The 21,375-nt window shown below is 31.6% G+C and overlaps 2 protein-coding genes across 2 annotated transcripts; both read right to left on the bottom strand.

Annotated features, from left to right (window-relative positions):
• Window positions 1-2,214: 2,214 nt before the first annotated feature.
• On the bottom strand, window positions 2,215-11,126 carry LOC105224162 (SPRY domain-containing SOCS box protein 3). The gene is made up of 3 exons (XM_011202158.4): window positions 10,232-11,126; window positions 4,996-5,551; window positions 2,215-3,208 (listed from the first exon to the last, which is right to left on the bottom strand). The coding sequence occupies exons 1-3, from the start codon at window positions 10,649-10,651 to the stop codon at window positions 3,081-3,083; spliced, it is 1,104 nt and encodes a 367-aa protein (XP_011200460.2). The 5' UTR covers window positions 10,652-11,126; the 3' UTR covers window positions 2,215-3,080.
• A 2,652-nt stretch (window positions 11,127-13,778) lies between these two features.
• On the bottom strand, window positions 13,779-15,218 carry LOC115065996 (uncharacterized). Its single transcript, XM_029549391.2, has 2 exons — window positions 15,070-15,218; window positions 13,779-14,996 (listed from the first exon to the last, which is right to left on the bottom strand). The coding sequence occupies exons 1-2, from the start codon at window positions 15,073-15,075 to the stop codon at window positions 13,917-13,919; spliced, it is 1,086 nt and encodes a 361-aa protein (XP_029405251.2). The 5' UTR covers window positions 15,076-15,218; the 3' UTR covers window positions 13,779-13,916.
• Window positions 15,219-21,375: the final 6,157 nt, after the last annotated feature.

Here is a 21,375-nt window from a genome sequence, read left to right as displayed (position 1 = left end):
AAATGTGTTGCTAAGCGCATAACTCAACAACGCCTGGACAAATTTGATCGATTTTTTTCCTAAATGTTTGTTGAGGACGGTTTTTACGGCAAGAAAAATTCGAATAATTGCTGGAAAACACCTAAAAACAGCCCTTTCCTTTTCCCCATATAAACGAATGAATGTTTGTTTGTTAGTAACGCTAATGCTCGAGAATGGCTGAACCAATCTTGTTGAAATTTTCAGAGGTTGTTCGTTGTGGATCGGGGAAGGTTTAGAAATAAAAATACCCTATACTTTTCATCTGAAAAAGTCGAAAAATTTAACTTTTTTCTATACAATTTTTTTTTTAATTTTTAATTGTTTTGTTTTTCAATATTTTGATTTGTAAATTATTTGAATCGTTCAATTTCGGTCGCTTACTTTTTTTGTTCGGCTTCACACAAAGTGATCAATTGCAGATTGGAATTTGTTACGAAGCCACGAAGAGGTCGCCCTAACATCGGTCGGTGTTCGTTTTGCCATCAACGTGTGGCAGCCCAAGGTAAGCTTTAGCCTTTCCTAAACTTCGAAAAAATAGAAACATATTTGGATTCGTGTACCAGTTTTTTTCAGTTGCCAAATCGATTAACTCCATCAGTCACATAAAAACTAACATTACTGACGATTATTTGTTGGCTGTTTTTTTTTATTAATTTTATATACCGTTATATAAAAGCTATATCTGTAATTAGTCATATCACATTATGTTTTTGAATTCATATCGCCAGAGAATTTTTAAAAACCATATACACGACATCATTGTGTTGCTCAACTTTTCGTTGGCTTTGTTGGCTATTTTTTCTTATTAATTTTTTTTTATACCGTTATATAAAAGCTATATCTGCAATTAGGCATTCCTCATTATGTTTTTGAATTCTTATCATCAGAGGAATTAAAAAAAAAAAATACATTACATCATCGTGTTTCTCAACTTTTCGATTTAAAGAGTTAATCGATGTGTGCGGCTCATATATAACTCTATATCTATCTTGATTAATTTTATGTGATATGTACAACCGTTAGGTGGAGAAAACTTTAATGCTCTGTAGCAACTGGTTGCAAGAGTATAATAAAATATCCTTTTTTGTAGGACCATAATTTTTCTACAAGACTTTGAAATATCTTAGAGGGGTCTATCAATGAATTCTTCCGAGTACGAAGTGAAAAAAAAATATATATATATATAAATATTTTCTAAATTATACAATATTTTATACTTAAGGGGCGCATCTAGTGTTCAAACGAACCGAAAACGACCGAAATTTTGGGCAAAATACAGGGGGCCTATTCTGTAACTCGATTCGAAAAAAAATTTACTCGAATTCGGTTTTATTATATTCTGTAACTCGATTTTCGGATTTTCAAGCCAATAAAATATTCGTTAACTTTTGAGATGTAGAAAGCAAAAACGAAAATTGTATGTATTTATTTTGGCACAGGGCGGTACAACGTTCACATAATTATAAATTAGATCCGAATTTCGAATAGAATACATTTACGAATAGAGATACAGAATAGGGCCCCATATTTTTTTTTTTTCAAACGGCGGCATTTTCTTCAACGAGTTTTAACTGTACCGTCGTTTGTTTTTTAATTCCCAAAAATAGTTTTTTTTTTGGCTGTCACACTAGGTGGGTCCCTTAAAGCATGATGTCGGCTAAGATTGTTGACGTAATCGGATTTTTGGAACTTCTAACACATGTTAGAAGGGCCTTCTTATAATGGTCTATCTTATAAGCTTAGCAACTTAGCTTGTGTACAACACAATTGAAATAAGAGTAAAATGAGGATGATCCCTATTTTTTTTACTTTTCTTGTAACTTAAATATTATATTTAATAGTAATTTCAATATGCTCAATTTCGAAATTCAAAATAAAAATTTTCGACTTTGGAGTTTAGGTTATGACTTAACTGGCAAATCTGGCTTGCTCCAATGAACAGAAATAAAGCCGATTTTGTTACATAGTGTAATTTATATTTATTATGGCCTTATTGAATTGAAAAATTTGCTTTCATTAATCCCAGCGCGTTGACTAAAGTTAAGTGAATGTAAAAATTAAGCAATTCCCACTTGTTCATAGCAAAATATTTAATTTGCAAAATTTTCACGATTGCAGCTGTTTTGTCTTTCTTTATAAAATAAAGAAGTCAAAATGATAAGAAATTTCCCGGAATAAAAACAAATTTAGTAACATTGTGATAAAAGTAATTTTTGTAGAATTTATTGTTTAAATCTTGCTTGTGCACAGGGTATAAAAATTATTTTAATAAATTTATTTATTAATAAGGAGCACTTAAAACATCGTTAATTAATAAACTAAAGTAAACAAATTAGTGTTCTAATTGTGCATTAGCTGAGATTAGCAAATTTCTATTGAACACAGTCGATAATTAAACTCACAATAGAGTTAATATGTATACAAACAATTAGTGCATCTCTCACAGAAATGCAGTTACTATATATACAATTTTACAACTAAGCTTATATATACACATACTTAACTACTTAACATGTACTTAAGTCAAGCGCAAATAATGCGACAAGTGTTTTAGCACGGTTTTGTTTATAAATCAATTGAACACGCAGCGAACAAAAACAAAGGAGTCCAAGAAAAGTAATAAAGTGACTTAGAAGTGTCAGTAAAGTATGATGCTAAAATGTATTAAATTGGCTCAAATGCTATGCGCGTAAAGAGTTAAGTGTTATTAAATTAAGTCGGAGGATTTATCTAACTAGAAATGCTTGTAAACAGTTGTAAATCATTAAGTTAAATAAAATAAATGCCATGTGACGGTTTGATGGTAACACATTGTTCATAATTTTAGTACACAAATTAATTCTACAAAAATATGGCAATGGAAAATTTTAAGCACGAATATACAACTGTTATTTCGCGGTAAAAAGCTTATAATTAAATTTACAAATACTAATTGCACTACAAATTTCGCAACCATAAATCTTTGGAAATGTTTAAATGGCTACACGGAAATTTACAATTGGGTTTTTGTTAATTGCTTTTCTTAGCGAAAATTAGTCTTCTGCAGTTTGACTGAACGCTTAAAATAGGAAATGAAAGTATTCATCGAAAAATTCGCTCGGATGCAATTCATCATCCTTTTCGGGGCTGCAACGCATTGCTATTTTGTGCGCATTTGAGTAGAGATCATCTATGTCAAAGTCATCATCTGTAAAACAAGAGAAAAAGAAAAGTTTAAATAATGAATAAATTATTAAAATGGAATTTAAAGTATTTACATAGCGACCTTAGGTCTATTGTGCCCTCTTTTAAATAACAAAGACTCACCTAGCCCCAGCTTAATGATAAAGACCAATATACTGCTAGGTGCTAGTGAGGCAATGTGACCACTGTTTGGAAACATGGATCCCATGCCTCTGCAGTCTGCTATGCAGTTAATTAGCAGGTGTTATTAATTTTCAGACTCTCTATCCCATTATAGTAATATATTCACAAGTTAAAGTAACTCTTAGAACATTAGCAATATCTACAATATATGCACTTTTATAGATATTCCTGTAACAATAGCTATATCAAGAAATGTGTTTAACCGTAGCTTCTATGGTGACAGTTTTTGACAGGAACTGAATTCAATAAAATACGCTTAAGGAGACCTTAGTGTCTATCGGCGGAAATTTCTACTTGCAATAATATTTATACCCTGAACAAGCTATATTAAACTTGTCACTAAGTTTGTAGCACCAAGAAGGAAACGTCGGAGATCCCATAAAGTATATATAGGGTGGGCCATCTAACGTTTCAAATTTGAATTATCTATATTTCGGCATTGGAAATGTCAAATACCATTCGGAAAGTGACAGATATTCAGTAAAAAGTCTAAAATTTACGAAATGGGTCGCCATTACAGCAAACGCTATACTCAATCTTTTACGCCCTATCTTCGAAATTTAAAATTTTATATGGCCCACCCTATATATGTACATATAAATGATTAGTGTGACAATCTGAGTCGTTTTAGCCCTGATTGTGTGTCTCTTTGTATATACGCGAAGTAGTCGCTCAGTTTTTGAGATATCGTGTTGAAAATATTCACAAGTGTTTTTTCTTAAGGAGCTGCTCATTTGTTGGAACTGCTGATATCAGAGCTCTATAGTATCCACACGAGGTTAGATTAATTAGCATTTGCAGACGACGAGCTCGAGTTGCCGCGAAAATCGAGGGTGACCTTTGCGTAGCTTTGTGTTGGTACTGTAGCAGGTTAAACTCCTATTTATCCAGAATCGATCCGCACATATCAAATATATGTTCAGCATGCACGAGCCATGACACTAACCACCTCTTCGCATGCCCAGTTAACCCTACACATCTGACACCCCTCACCCTTCGTCCGACCTGTTTCGATGAGCCTACCGTTGGATGACCACGATGACAACTTAACTGAACGTTACCACCCAAACGGGGACTAGATAACCGTTACAAGTATTGTATGGAACACTTTTTATTTGACGTCATATATCCTCATGAAATTTGGGGTTAATAATTGTCCAATGCAACACTATAATATGTGTAAATACTGTTCAGATCGGACTACTATAGTATATAGCTGCCAAAGAAACTGATTAAACGAAAGAAAGAAACAAATCACTTTATACCTTTTTACATTATAAAATTGCAACTGGGAAGGGTATTATTGCTGCGGTGCAGCTGAGGTTGAACGTTTTCTTTGTTTTAAAATAAAGTTCAGATCCTCCCAGTTGAAAAGGTTGACCTCATCCCTCAATTGTGGCAAATGTATACTTTGAATAAGCAAACTAAAAGATAACCCTATAATATAACCCCTATTTCGGCGATCTAACCCCGTTCGGATCGGTAAGTGTTAATAACCCTATAAAAGTTTTTTTTTACAAAACATGTCATTGGAGTCGTTGGGAAATTGCTGATCTGGACTTATATTTGGCGAAAAAATAATAATATCAAAATTGTATGACAACGAACCTTTATATTTCTGCTTTCTGCTCAGTCTCGATTTCGATAGCACCGCCTCATCGGCAATATCCAATTCGCTAGCCGCATTGCGACGTGAGTAACGCACCGGCGGTGTTAGGAACCAATAATCATTCAATATACCACGAAAACCGGGCATCTGACGTAGTAACTGCAAATCTTTTGGCTGTTTGGAGAGCGCTTTAAAAGCGCGCAATTGCAGACAATCCGCTTGCGAGGTGGAATTTATTAAACGCACCACTGACTTGGCGGCTGTCGAACAGACCATAGCATAGAGTTTGACTTCCGGATCCAACGGTATATTCGTATAGGCGACGCCCAATGAGCGACGATTCAAATAGAATTCCAATGTGCCACGCGCACGATCCAGACAAATGCCCACAATACAACCTTGGGAGAATTTCAGACCATACGGCAATTGTACGCCGTTATGTTGGATTTTGCCATTGTAGGAAAAGCCCCAGGATTGTGCATTTGTGCCGAGCGCCGAAACGAAATGATACTGGAATTGATTGAGTTCAACTTTATCGGTGCCAATACCGAACATCTGGAAGGAATGGAGGAGAAGACAAAAACATATATAAATACATTTTTATTTGTTAATGAACATAAATTAACGTGTGTTACAGATAAGCAGCAATAAACATATTTTTTACATTTATTATGTATGAATGTATATACATACATCTATGTATGTACATATATAATAATTACTTTTTACATTTATAAAAATAAGTGAGCTTAGTAACTAGGGAAAATCGTGTAATTTCTATATATTTGCTATTTTTTTGACCTTTTTTGTACAAGTTCAGCGCGTGGCTTATCAGCCCGTGTGCACTGCGCGGGCAAACAGAAGCTTACAATGCACAAATATTCTAAAAAATAACTACTGTGAATGAATAGTAAGCGAAATAATAAAAATTTGAATAATCATAGTGTATACTATATAATATATGTAAATATATACATATGTATGTAATAGAATTGGTACGTGCCAGTGCTCCGCGTCTGCACCTATACTTTATCTTTCATACTTTAAATTTCATCCGAGCTAATTAGTTGCAGTTGCTGATAAGATAATGTAAAGTATAAGTGCAAATAATTATAAATCCATGGGAATTATACCGACTCAAGATGCTACTCTATCTAATGTACCGCCTTTAAGTTCCAAAAAACAAAACGCAATTGAATGCAATACGTAAACTTGACATATGTACACATATATGCAACTATAAATGTTATATTTACCCAGTTATCTAAATATATTTATGACGCTGTTTATTAAAAATATGGTACATTAATTCTATAAGTATAACCATATTAATATTTGTGCCTATCTGGTCCAATATGGGGAATTTCACAATGTTGTGTGTTTTTTGCAAAAAAAAAAAAAAATATATACATATATACCATAACCTAAAAATCGGCGTTGCTAATTTTTAATTAAAAAGCATGAAAAATTCAATTTTTGATAGCAAAATCAAAATTAAAAATTAATAATTTCATTTAATATTCAAATAAAAAACTGAAAAATTGCGAAAATTTTTTGAATGTGTAAGTTTGCCAAAATTAAAAAACTAAAAAAATTTAAATTCAAAAACATTTTACTTGGTTCACTCTCAATTATAAATGTGGGATTATTTTATGATATTGATTGTTTTTTCAATCCGGTACTTGGGATAACGTGTTTTTCACAGCCTTGAGAACTTGTGTCACTCAAAACTTTAATTTAATTTTTATATGAGAAAAAATTAAAAAAATTAAAAAAATGCTGTTGTTTACCCGAGAAAATCCATGTATCCCTTAAATGGGTACTTGGAATTAGACTTTTAAAATTATTTTTTATTAAAATTTTCGGGACTACAAAAAAAAAAACATAAATGTTAATACAAATTTACTGTATTTTTTGCAAGCTTGCACTAAATATTTTCCAAAACCAAAATAGCATTTAAAAATAGATACATACATACATACATTTACTTATATATAAAAAGCAGTTAATTTTAAAATAAATTGACATTTTAAGCAGTTTGGGCACGTTGTAGCACAAATTTGTATGTACCTCTTTAGTATGCAAGACAAGAACACTTAAACTTGGCAGCTATTGTAATGACGCAAATTTAACTGAAGCTTGAATTAACGCCGTAGTTAGCAGAAACAATATGTAGTGCAATTAATTAGCAAATATTAAGCAAATAATATCGACAAATCTAACAAACTAACGAGGATTTGTTACTACTTTAGTTATGTTTGCAAGTACATACGGATTTATTTATTTATGTAATTATGTATTTACGTATGTAAATAGTGACTTTTACTTTCGGAATTCAAGATTAATATAGAAATCTTCTTAATAACCTAACAAATAGGCAAATGTGTATAAAAAGCAACAGCTAATATATTTCATATATACATACATACATATATACAACACTAAATTTCATAATATTTTCGTGTTCAATCAAAGTATATTATATATATAAATTCTATATGCATGTACAAATGTATATAAAGCCATTGCGTTATTCTTCTTCAATTAACATTCAAATAAACTCCAACTGTGACAATTTTTATAAATTAGACCATTGAAATATAAATTGTCACATGCAGCCGATCTTCGCAGTTGTTGTTGTTGGAGCCGACGTTCTGGCAGACCTTTATAGTGGCTTTAGGACCACATTTCACATTTCGTCTAATATATTTAATCATACGTCACAATTCTTTAAATTAAAAGCAATTGGCTGTCTTCAATCAATCGCCAACAACAATGTATGCTTGAGTGCATTTGTAAATATTTCAAACTCAAGTTTCGGTAAATAACCAACCATATGATTGAATTGTGATAGAAATCAAAGTGGAGCGAAAAAAAATAAATACATACTTTGTATGTTCTTACAAATACATATATGTATAGAGAATATTCTTATGAAATTTGAAGGCGATCTGGCAAATATTTGGGAGATATGAGTGAGTTTGTAAAAATTTTTTGAGTATAATCGGTTCTAAAACTTTAAACGCATTATTTTTCGAAACGCTGTTGACAGTGTCCGTCAGAAAGATTTCTCCGAATCGGCTGGAACGACCGACTTGGAATTCTACTCAAATAAATAATGGTTTTGACAATAATATCGATTTTTATGCCACTCCTAAGTGTAAGTTTTCTCGCGTTTGGCCAAAAATCAAAATTTTGACTATGTAGTTTTTTTTATTTTTGGATTTATGACAAAGTAAAAAAATCTTTTTCACTACCAGGACGCTGATTTTTCGAACGTCCTCCTGGAGATCGGCTACGGAATCAAGGGAATATTTTTAACATGAATTACTTATTTCTAAGCTACATTAAATTTCCTAAAAATACATTAAATCTATTCATTAAATACAACGCCTTTTCAAAAATTCTTCACAAAAGAAAGATGAATATAACCCTTAAAATAACAATTTAATTAAAAGTAATTTTTTGCTTTTATAAGCAATTTTAGTGTCTTAGCTTATGTGTTATATGTTTTTGTATGCAGAGTATCAGAAAAACTATAATACGTACATGACATACATACATATTTAATTAAACTATATCTCATATATAAATATCTCAATTTTTTCATAAATGTCTCGTTTATTGTTAAACTAATAGTTGTTGCTGCAACACTTTTAGTCATAGAAGTTAGACTTATTCTCTTTTCCAAATGAATTATACATATCTACATACAATATATGAATATTTCATAGCCATTGAAATAGCTTGTAATTCGAGCAAATTTATTTGTTGTTGTTTTTGTGAAAATATTAGTCACAAAAGTTAGACTTATTCTCTTCTTCCATTTACTTTAATTATGCTTTTAGCCCTTCTATTGCAATGTTTGAGTACATTTCGCTAAATTGAGATACGAAAGAAGTAAGCATTAGGTGCAGCAACAAAACTCTAATTTGATAACGCAGGATACAAAAACACCTACAACAAAATTTTACTATTGCATTTGTTGCAGTGCAAACTTGGCTAGAATAAGTCTCTGCATATGGAGACATTATGCACTTTGAATGAGGTTATTAGGTGTCATCTTAAGCTTGAACACGAAAGCTAAAGAACTCTGTTGGCCTTACAGATATGTACATATGTATTATACATAAGTATGTATTATATGTGTGTGCATTTGACTTTAAACATAAACAATCTATGAAACATATTTTTAATAACAAATAAAAAAATAAAATTAATTATTGTTTCAATTGATAACGGTTTAGCATTTAATCACCAGCAGACAGTTGACACAATAAACGCAGGCATACACATACATAAATATGCTCACAAGTTCTATTAGTGCCCGCATAACGACGATTGTAAAAAATTAATAATAATTATGAGTATATAAAAATGAACAAAACCATGTACATACATATATGAATACATATTTATGAATAATATATAAAAGTATCATTATTTTAAACAATGTATGTATAAAGGTGTATGAACTTGGTTTGTTTTTTTTACGATAATAAATCATAAAAATGAATAATTTTAACAAAGACTTCGATAATAAACATGAATGTGCATAAGTAACTGAGAAATAGTAGGTGCATACATACACATGATCATACAAATATACATATTTTTTAAGAATTGCAAGTGTGTAGTGTGACATGTATGTATGTCCACAAAAAATAAAAAAAATAAAAAAAAGCGTTCAAGAAGTTTCAACGAAACAAACTTGTGGTTAAGGAAAGTATTTCAAGGCGTTTTGTTTAAAATTTGTTGATAATTGAAAATAGATTGTGATATATTAAAATTAAATAGCCTGTCAATTTGACCTACTGTTCTACTTTAAATTACTAAATGATGGACTGAGAGATAAGTTTGTGACTTAAGCTGCAAATCGTGTGCCATTTGGGCTATGATTTTAAAAATAGAATCAGAATTAATAAAATATTTAAATATTAATATTAAAAACCACTTAGGCAATTAAATAATCGCGCTATAATCCTCCACATTTTTTTTATTGATTTAATGGAACTCATTTCTTTAAATTAAAATATGTCTTGTTATTAAAATGACAATAAATATTTGTTGACTATAACAATTATGTTGCAGTAAAAAACATGTTGCTTATAGAGCAAGCTGAAAATGTCAAACAATTTCATTTTATTTTTTGCTGCCGTAGAAATAATTAAAAAATAATAATAAAAAATCTTTTGCAAACAAAAACACAACTAATTAATTCGCACTCAAACTTACCACATCGGTGCCAGCTAATGGCGTTATGATGCGCATCTCCCAGAAATGCACCATGCCCGTTTTAAGAGGCCGTTCACTGCGCACAATTGCAGTACCCTGACTATAGGTAGGATGAAAAGTGATGTCAGCACCTTTGATTAAGGTGTCAGTTGTTTCATTCTGTTCCCAACTCCATTGCAAACCATTCGGTTGACACACTATTTCCTCCGGCGCTTTCTCCACATTAGAATCCTTGGTGACAGTATTTTCTAAATTTTCATTTTTATTTTCCACAACACGTTCACCACACCGACAATTCACTAAATCCGGTATATATCCTTTATAAGTGGCCAGTAGGACACTTTGCGGAAATGCACAATCACAAAAAGGTTCAATGGGTCGCTGTGTAGCGTTTATGTATAGTTGGCGACGATGAGACATTTTCTAATTCTGGAATGTTCGAAATGTCTGCGTTGGTTGTAAGCGTGATCTATGAATGGACAAATGTTGGCCAAGAGTTGTAGATATTAAATACACACAAGACGTTTGCATGCACGCAGTGAGTGATCATTTATGTATGCGTGGAAAATTCCACTAGCAACACTTTGCCGGAGTTGGTCGGTCGTAGATATGCGTATAGCGCCTACACACAGTAAACTTGTTAGCTATTTGTAATGTAGTGTTTTCCCAATTTATCTGGCTAGCTAGCTTGCGCACTTCACGAGTTCCGTTGAGCGACTGTGCCAATGCCGGTAAGTTGACTTCGGGTATAACTTTGCGTCTCTTAATATTGATTACACATCTATGTACATACATATATTATCTATGCTTACACTTTGTAAATTGTAAACAGTTTATGTATGCTATTGTTTAAACAAGACGCCAGCTGTTGATTGTTGTTCCGAAAGTTTTATGTGTAAAGATTGGGGGGTGTGGTAAACGCGCTTGCTGTGGAGAATGAAATGTTTATAGACAGCTGTTAGTTATCGATAAGCATATTATGAGCGCGCAAGCACAGGGAGGTTAGTGCTTAGAAGTGGCGAGAATTATCGATAGTTTCTTTAAATTAATAAAATAAAATTAGTATTAAAAAAAAATGTATGCTAAATTTTAAATTATTATTTCTTGCTTACTATGAATAGGCTCATTATATAAAGTTTGATAGTAAATTCTGAGAAAATAAACTAATTGTACTTATCGATTCGATAGCATGCTACATTGATTACTGTAATTTGAGTTTCCTTATCATTACTCGGTTGACAGTTAGTTTTCGCGGTTTTTCAGCTTCATTCGTGGTGTAAAATTGCGATTAATTAAGTTATTAAAAGATTTCGCAATAATTAACGAATTAAAATAAATAATATTCCTTTGGACGGTTTGGTGAACTAATTATAGTTAGTTTGATGTTTCATTTTATAACATAATGTGTTATAAATAAATAAAGTGGCGAAGCTATTTGCTGCGGACTTCATAAATTGTCCACGCAATGTTTGAGAAGCTTTGCAGGTCACAAAATATTTTTATATTAGTGTTAAAGATAGCACAAGTATAGACGGTTTTGGACCTGGACAACCAAAAGTGGTTTCTATGACAATTGATGACACTGAATCCGAATCCTCATTTCGTTTTTTAAGATTGATTCTAGTTTTTGAAATAATCAAGAATTTAATTTTTTATAATTTTTGTCAAATAATATTCATTTTATTAACTTAAAAATAATATATCAGAAATGAAGATTGGTGGAACTTTGCCTTTTGTATTGTTTAGTATTTGTTTCACGTATTAGAGTCCAACAGTGGTCGCTCATCATGCCTTCATCCCAAAATCCTTGGTATCTTCTTTCAATGTTGGCTAGATCTTGGTGTAGCCGCTCTCCTTGTTCGTCGCTCGTATCACCCAAGTTTTCGTGGAAAAAATGGAGATGGGAATGCAGAAAATGGATCTTTAGAGACATTCTAGCTCCAATCTTTCGATAATTTTTCAACATATCGCCAATAATTTCCTTAAAATCGGGGATTTGTGATTACCAAGAAAGTAAACGATATTTTGAAAAGATGCCCATACGGCTGCTTCATCGGGCGATAAACATTTTGTAAATTTTTTATCAGCCATTAATTTTCTAATATCAAGTCCGACAAATATTCCTTCTTTGATTTTTGCATATGACAATTTAGGAAACAACTTAACTAAATACTGCAAAGCCGGCCCTTCACAGTTTAATGTTTTGACGAAGTTCTTTATAAGGCCTAGTTTAATGTGAAGAGGTGGCAGGAAAATGTCTTGTGGATTTACAAGTGGTTCAGCGGAGACGTTTCCTGTCAGGCTCATATTGAGTACGACTTTGCCATTCTTTTCTCACATAATGATGTTCAGTTGCGCGGCTATCCCACAAGCATAAAAGGCAACAAAATTTGGTGAATCAATTTTTATTTGCTCTAATCACTTATTTTATTTTACTGCTAATGTTGAAATGACTTATCAAGCAGTGCCCGTAAGATTGGAAGAATTTTCCTCAATCGGTATTTAATTACTGTGCTTGTAACAGCACAATGGTGCTATCATGCGAGAACTCGGAAACTAGAATCAATCTTAAAAAACTAAATGCATATTCGAATTCAGCATATCAAATATAGTTAAGAATCTTTATTATCTGCTCAGATCCAAAAGTTGACCAGAATTTGTAAACATGTGTAGTTTTTGGAAGGAATAGTCTGTTCATTTTGGAATGCCAAAAATCGCCTTTAGATCGGGAAATATCATATGCATGTAAGTTTAATTTTTATTTTTGTCAGTGACATGTAAATTGTTTGGTATTTACAGAGAATATTGTGTGTTACAGTAAGCGTTGCGAACTTTTAGATACAAAAAATTTTGATAACAAATTAGATTTTTATTTCTGATTATGTTATAAGAATTAAATTTTTGATTGAAATTTTGGATTAAAATAAAATTTTAAAATCTTATTTTGGGATTAAATTGATAATTTAATTTGATTCTATGATGTTTGGTATTACAAATTAATTTTTTTATCAATAATAAAAATTGTATTTTTTCGTTTCGAAATAAAAATTAAAGTCCAAGACGTTTGAGAATAAAAAATGATAAAATATTATATTGAAAAACTGGAGTTAAAGATTTATTTTAAAATAAAATATTGTTCATGTTTAAAGCTGTAATGGAAAGGAATTCAAAGACTTACACGTTTCTTATTGAAGCAATACAATTAAAAGGTATTAAATATAAATAAGACAAAAAGTACTAAATGATATTATAATTTGTTAAAAATAACTTTTACTTTTCACAAGATAACCAAAATGGTACTATACGAAGTACATAAACGCGAAAAATGTAAATTTTACAACAATTTATTAATTTTAATAATTATAGTTAATTAAAAGAAAGCCTTTTTATTTTCAATCCGGTGTTTAAATTTTTAACCCCATTTTTGAGTTAAAAAAATTTTATTTTAATAAAAATATTTTAATTTTTTTAAATAAAAATTTTAATTCGTTATTTTAAATTTTGTATTTTAAATTAAAAATTAAAAAAAAATAAATTTTTCGTTTCTGAACGGTACAATTTAAGCCGATAGTTTATTATAATTTTCCAATACTCTTCCATAAACGACTGTTTATGAGTTTTTATTTTTTTTAACTTTTTATTTTTATATGTAAATATCATAAGTATTAGGCATAAATAATAAATATCAAGCATAAATAAATCTTGGATTAAATAAAATATGTTCCAACAAATTATCGGTGCTAATTTTATTAAATAACACATGCTTCGATTTATGATCGGAAATTTCAGTAGATGTTGTTGGTATCTCACTATAAACTGGACTCGTGCGCTCCAACATATTATTTTCATGTGAGCTTTTAATTACGATGTCATTTCCTTCCAAGACTGCCGTGCTCGGCTTTTTATCAGACTCAATTAAAGCTACAGCTGATATGTCATTGCTAGTTGCAATGCCATTGCTCTTTTCAAGATCGTAATTTTCACTGACCAAGTTTTTACTAAAACAACTTTTACTGTTTGAGCTTTCCCAGCCTACACTTTCATTATTGCAAAGGTCTTTAAATAAACTTTTCGAATTTTTGGCCAAGCCCACTTTTCCACTAACGTACTTTGATTTCAACTTTTTCGTTATTTTTGTGTAATTTTTTGTTTTGAATAACTTGTCCTCGTATATAGATCTCAGATAAACGGTGGGTTTTCGCAAATTTTGTAGGTTTTTTATTGTTTTATTTTCGCTTGGTATTATATCTGTTATTTTTTTCGAGCTAACAATTGTCGTTATTTGCTTAAACTTTCGATTTTTAAATTGTTTATCTTCATCTATGGATCTATAATATATTTCTATTTCAGCGCCATCTTTTGTGTTAATAACGCGTTTCAGTTTTCTCTTTTGTAGCCCTACTCCCTCGTTTAAGTTCTCTATTTCATTTGCTTTCCGTGCTTGTATATATTCATTGTACTCTATGCCTCTTAGTGGGTCTTCGACTCTCCTCAAATTCTGTATTTCTAGCTCTCCTACTATATTGTTCACTCTCTTGTTCATAATCGAATTTTTCACCACATTTATGAAACAGTCTACTGGTTGTAATGTTGTTCTATAATTATATCCATATTCATTTTCATGCTGTATAATAAGATGACCCGGTATTATTTTGCTAATAGTTTTATCTGGATCGAAAATGCATTTAAAACTCAGCGATCCCATGTCGTTCATGCTTATGACTAAAGCTAAGAAGCAGCTGATTGAAAATATCACTCTGATAAACTGAAAATATGGGTGAGAGATGTTTGGAAAAATATTAGTTGTCTTCGCAATTTTAAATAATGTTTTTACATACCTTCATGGAAGCGGTATTACTGAACTTCGTTGTTTTATATATTACTGTTGGTTAAACACTGAATTGCAATAAGCAAACAATTTATGGTAGTAAACGAAAGTCATGGAGAGCTCATAAAAATTTGCGTAAAATTTCAATTTCAACGATCTTGAACTAGAGATGAGAGAGAGTACATACATAGGTATGTTAAAAAATAGTAGACAATTTTATACACAAGATAATTCTCTGATAGTGCAATGAATGTTATAATAATAACCGAAATATTCACAGTATTAAAGAGTACAACAAATTTCTTAGCCACAAAATTTTAGCAAAATCATATTTCTTATATTTACTTTAGTTTTCTTAGTCTTTAACGGTATTCAGCTACACTCCATAATAAAATATTTACTTGCTTATAAATTTCATATTGCTTTGTTCCTTACAAGTGACTAATTTCCATTCAATTACAATTTTTTGAAAACTAAAACGAATATAAAGTGCAATACATTAAATTCAGCTCAGCTGAATATGTATATGAACGATTAAAATTTCTTATTTTATATAAATGTATTGAAATCTATCTTTTTTTATTTAAATAAAACAACTTTAAGTGCGCTGAATTAGTGAAATCTAATTTAAGAGCTCAAAAATGCTCCGTTCGTAATTAAAATTAAAAACATTATAATATTACACGCATTATTAGTTAGTTCTTGATTACTTTAGATTCATAAACTATAATCTTAATGTTTTAAAACTCATTATCTTTGCCGCTTGGATTACAAATTGATCATTCAGCTCCCTATTAAGTAGCTGAATTGAATAAAAAATAAAATAGCTTTATTTAAAATGCTAATTTTCGATTATCCCAAGAGATAAATTTTATACCATACGCCAAAGGTTGGTTCTGCTTGCAATTTTTAACTAAACAAAGTTTAATTAGTGTAATAATTACTATTATTTTAATTTTAAATAAAAAATGTAGACCAAATATTAGTTAATTTTTTATTTCAAGCAAATTCTGCTTAAAACATATAGTTTATTCTAATTTGCTACACTATCTCGAGCTGAAGAGCTGCAAAATCTTTAGTTTACTTTTTATTATTTTTTTAGTTTTATATTTAGCTGGCTGAATAGCTTAAAAAACTATATTTCCAACAAATTTAGTTTATATTTGATATTTTCGTTAGCTGAATTAATATTTCTAACAGCTGAATTGTGTGGATATATTTTAATATGACATATAATAACATTTGTGATACTGTTACTTATTTGCTGAATACATAAAGCTGAATAATTATAAGTTTAAACAATAATTCTTTTAAATATACGCTTGAGTTACCAAGTTAAAATGTTTGAAAATATATATTTTAGCTGAATATTATTTTTATTGCTGTATTGTTTTAAAATTATATAAAATAATATTTTATTGCACTTAAAATGGTTATAACTATAACTTATTGTGTATTATTAATTAGTTGCTGAATATCTTACAATATAGCATAAATACGTACATTTTAGAAATACAAATTTTAAAATTGATGAAATTTGTTATGCTCAAGCGAACATCTTCATTGAATGAATGATTAATTTTTTAGCTGAATTGTATTGTATTGCAGCTGAATTAAGTTTTCTTGCGGTATAATATACTTAAAATACTTATACTTTAACATATTGTGTGCACTTAGTTTGCTGAATAGCTTACTATAGTTTAAAATGTACATTTCGAAACACGAATATTAAAATTGATGAAATTTGTTATGCTCAAGCGAACATTTTCATTAAAAGAATAATTACCTTTTGTTAATTAATTTTTTTAGCTGAATTGCATTTTTATGCAGCTAAACTAAGTTTTATTGCAGCTGAATTGCTTTTTTGTAGCTGCTTGCATTTTTTTTGCAGCTGAATTGCATTTAAATGCCCAAAGGAGGTGTTGTATTACTCCACTCCAATGTACGTATGCTCAACAAGAGAGTTAAATAGCTTGAAATGCACTTTTACCGAATTGCACTGCTAAGACTACATATCAAAGTGACTTCGGTAAGTTATACATACGTATGTATGTACATAAACACAAACAGAATTGCTATCAGGCAGCGAGGAGACTAGAATCGGGCTCAAATTCTGTTTGTGAACATATATGTATATTTTTTTACTTAAGTGTATATACATACACACATATATGCAATACATTTTTATATTTTTGTGCATGTATACGTATATGTATTTGTAAGCCCCCATAGAGCTATATACCCCCCTGTGTTGTTGACTTCTGGCAAACGCTTACACACTTCCCCCTCTCATGGCATAGCTAATATAGAATATACATAATATAAGTCGGTATGTACGTAAGTTGTATGTGTGCCAGTATGGGTGTATGCACGCTGTATAAGTTTCTATACGCCAATACATAAGTATATATTTAAGTCGTTGGCATTGCGGCCCCACGAACGAATGAGGCATATGAAAGGGTCCACTGTTGAAAGCCGAGTTTTATCTCAGTATACTCCTATATGCATATGTATATACATAGTATATGTATTTTTGTTGTTTTTTGTTTGTTTGTACTTTCATACAGCATCGTCATCATCGTTCTGACGAGAAGCCGTTGTGTGATGTTCTTTTATGTTGTTGTTTAACTTTTTTATTTTATCGCTAACTCATAAACACACTCATGTGCACCCTGTATATGTGTATGCATCGTACATATGAAACGTTCGCGCTTGCTAGACCGGCAGTTAAACGACAAGGCAGTCAATCCTATTGCTTTCTTCAGAATTCTTATTTGTTTGTTTGATGTGATACTCGCGTGTTCGCGGGAATGCGTGTGTTATCATCATATTTGTTTTTGTTTTTGCCTTTTTGTATTTCTTTTTATGAAATGTTGTTCGTGTTGTTGTTCTGTGTTTTTAATGATTGCTCCTCCGTTGAAGTTGGCGGCGGTGTTGGTGTTTGGTGAGGGCTTTGATTGCTGTTTTATGTGCCTGCACACCCTCATACATACACATACATATACCGCGTATATGCATTTTCTTTATGTGTATGCGTGTTTATTTATCATTTATTTATTCATGCATACATACATTACTCCTATGTATGCACACTCACATGGACCGGGTCCGCGCATTTTATCGCATTCCGAAAAGCATTTAAATTTCGCTGCCACGCACACGACGCGATCAGTACGAAATGAACAACGCGAGTTGACGCGACCTCAGACGTGCCGCGTACGCTGACCAGCGCGCTCCAATAGTGTGGTGTGAGCGCGCGCCTGCGCCCCCACTCGGCGCCAGCGGTGTGCGCTGTGAACTGTGGAATTTTTGGCGGCCAAATTCACACATATGTATCTGTGTGTATGTGTATACCGCAAGGACATCTACGTAGTTGCTGCCGTTTTCGTACTCAACACTGGTGCAAAGCTTTAAAGCTCATGGAGCATTTGTGTAGCAAGCTTTAACAACTCCTCGAGTGTTTAGTTGTAGCAAGCAGTAAAAAGGATTAAGCAGCTTATATAACAAGAACAACAACAATAAATAACTTAAAAACAAGAAAAAGTGAGCGCAAGCGCATGAGCGTCCTGTGATTGCGAAGTACACTACTGCAAACTCCAAGCGCTTTTGCAAAACATCAGCAAGCTTGCAGGATTCGTGGCTCTCCGTGCCTTCTAGAGCGTGTGTCTACAGCAAAACTGAAAAATGCCGCGCTCCTGCCGCTCGTGCTGTCTTATATCCTGTGGATCAGTGCAATATTATACAATTAATTTGTTTTTGTTTTCGATTTGTTTGTATGGGTGCGTGTGTATGTTGAATAATAATTTTAATATGAATTAAAAAAAAAAATATTTAAAAAAATATATTTTCTTCATATTAGAATGTGTGTTTGTGTTTTTTTGTATGTATGCGTTCTAAAGCTTTAAATAATTTAAGAAAAAATCTTGTGCTTTAATATTTTTAGTTTACTTAGTTTTAAGTTATTCTTGAAAATCATTTTTTTACTTAACCGCAGTTCAACACAAACTTTATGTATAACAACAAAATCTTCGCAAGTCTTCCAGTATGTTATGCATAAATTTGTGAGTGCAACAATATGTGTTTAAAACTTATTTTAATTCTTAAGCGTAAATAATTCTTGTAATGTTTAATTTTAAATACAAAAAAAAGAAATAAGAAATAAAACATGCATATATGTATATTAAAAATATATACAAATTTTGTAATGAAATTGAAAAAATAAAATAAAAGAAAAAATTAAAATATTACAACAAATTTTTGTTATTACTTCAGTATTTGTAAGCTTTTAGTACTTAGTAATTCAACTTCCACTTATTCAGGTCTTAAGCGCTGCCATAAAATATTTTATAAATTGTAAACCGTTTCTCCACCAATTCAAGAACAGCTGATCATTAATCCTTACATAGTTTGAAAACTTCTAAATCCACTGCTTAGTCAAATGTTAGCTTAACCTTATTAAATATTCTCAAACTCTGTATCCCATTTGTGGGATTTAAAGGTCGAATAAATATTTATGACGAGCAGTTGATCATCGTCATTTCAATGAACGCTTAAGGTCTTTTAATTTACGAAGTATGTTAAAGATATAACGAGAATTCTAAAATCAATTTTTGGAGAGTCCAAGCCCCTGAAGTACGATACATTATTCAGTTATATTCATTGCTTACCACGTCTCGAAGCAGCCAACAAGGTAAGAAGTGTTTCTATGCGCTCAGCATTCTCATTTGTTCGTTCACTCCTTGCTTGTTCGTGAATTCTTGGCCAAAATCAATACCTTAACGATACCCCAGCCACCATAGTGACAAAGGCAATGGGATGCGGCAGTAAAAGGAAGATGGTCGTATAGGCTTATTAAGAACGTACCAACCTAGATTGAGGGACAGCACGGGGAGACCGACTTTTTGCTGACACAATTCTAGACGCGCGATGGCTGTTTCAGGGAGTACCTCCACAGATTCGGTCACGAAGACGACAAAAAATGTTCATCCTGCTCGAGATATGTAGTGGAAAGAATAACAAAACAAAAGATGACGCCCGACAGCAATATAAGTCACATGCTGCAATCAAGGCTGGTATTGGCGAAAATGAAATCCAAGAACTTACGATAAAAGAACGGCAGCGGAGAAGCTTAAGACCAGCTGAATAATCCTGCAGCGAGTTTGTGAAGAGGCATCCCTGCTCAGCTTGGTACTGCGAAGTAATGCGGCGGTCCTGAAGGACCAAATACAAGCTAAAGCAGCCGAAGTTAAGGGTTTAGTACGTAGGCGTACTGTTTCGAAAGTCCAGCAAAGTTAGATAATGGCTTTAGAGGGCAATATGAATCGTGCATGCTGTCTTTCTACAGCGGCAGTATATTTGGAGGATTGCCTGTTTCTAAAAAAAAACTGCAGCCTCCATATTCGTCAGTCAAGGCTGCGTGTGACTTATTCCAAAATTAAAGAGAACCTCAAAAGACCGTCGTTTTATAAGCATAGATGACATTAATAGCGTATCGCCGAAAGCACTAATGTCTATCTTGAGTTTAAGAAGTGTTTCTCTGATAGGAAGAAGAGCGGGCAAAGTGCATAATATCGAATGGGTACTATTTTAAATGCGGCAACATGTAGACGTATGAATATATAATAAAAAAAACAAAAATTCCCGTTTTTTTGCACACACCTCGCCTAAGCACACGGAGCATTCGTATTGCGTTTTTTTTCGTTTTATAAAAGTTGAGGCATCAATTAGCTCTTAGTCTTGACCTTGTAGAGGTCTGCTGAAGAAACGAGATCTTTTGGATACTTAAAATGACGGAATGACCCATAATCTTTAAGTATCAGTGTGATTGATATGTAATATTGAATACAAGGAAGATGATAAGTTATACATATGTATATATTTATCATATTCTTCCTTGCTTCCTGCCTACTCTTTCACTTCTCTATTTCTTTCAAAGTAGAATGTTTATTTTTATTATTTTTTTCGAAATTTTTTATATAAACCATATATAGAAGAGCCCAAAAACACAAATAATAAAAACATTTGGGCATTTTATCAAACTGTTTTGGTATCGTTATTCAAGCGTGTATCAGTCAAGTTTTGTTCTGACATTGTAACCATATCGATTGACCGTAAACTGTGTTTTCTAATAGAAAACACCTAAGTCGAAAATTAATAAATTACAATCGGTAGGAAATCGTGTACAGGTGATTTTAATACACTGCTTGAAAATTTTGGCCATGTAAAAATGATCACAAAAGTTGCAAAACTAAAAAAAGTATTTCCCTCCGAAAAATTTATATTTTTTTCATTTATATTACGTATTTTTATATATATA

The sequence above is a fragment of the Bactrocera dorsalis genome, chromosome 5, assembly GCF_023373825.1.
Source record: "Bactrocera dorsalis isolate Fly_Bdor chromosome 5, ASM2337382v1, whole genome shotgun sequence".
Classification (NCBI taxonomy): Eukaryota; Metazoa; Arthropoda; class Insecta; order Diptera; family Tephritidae; genus Bactrocera; species Bactrocera dorsalis.
The sequence above is the reverse complement of the archived record's forward strand: the minus strand, read 5'-3'. Positions and strand labels throughout refer to the sequence as shown.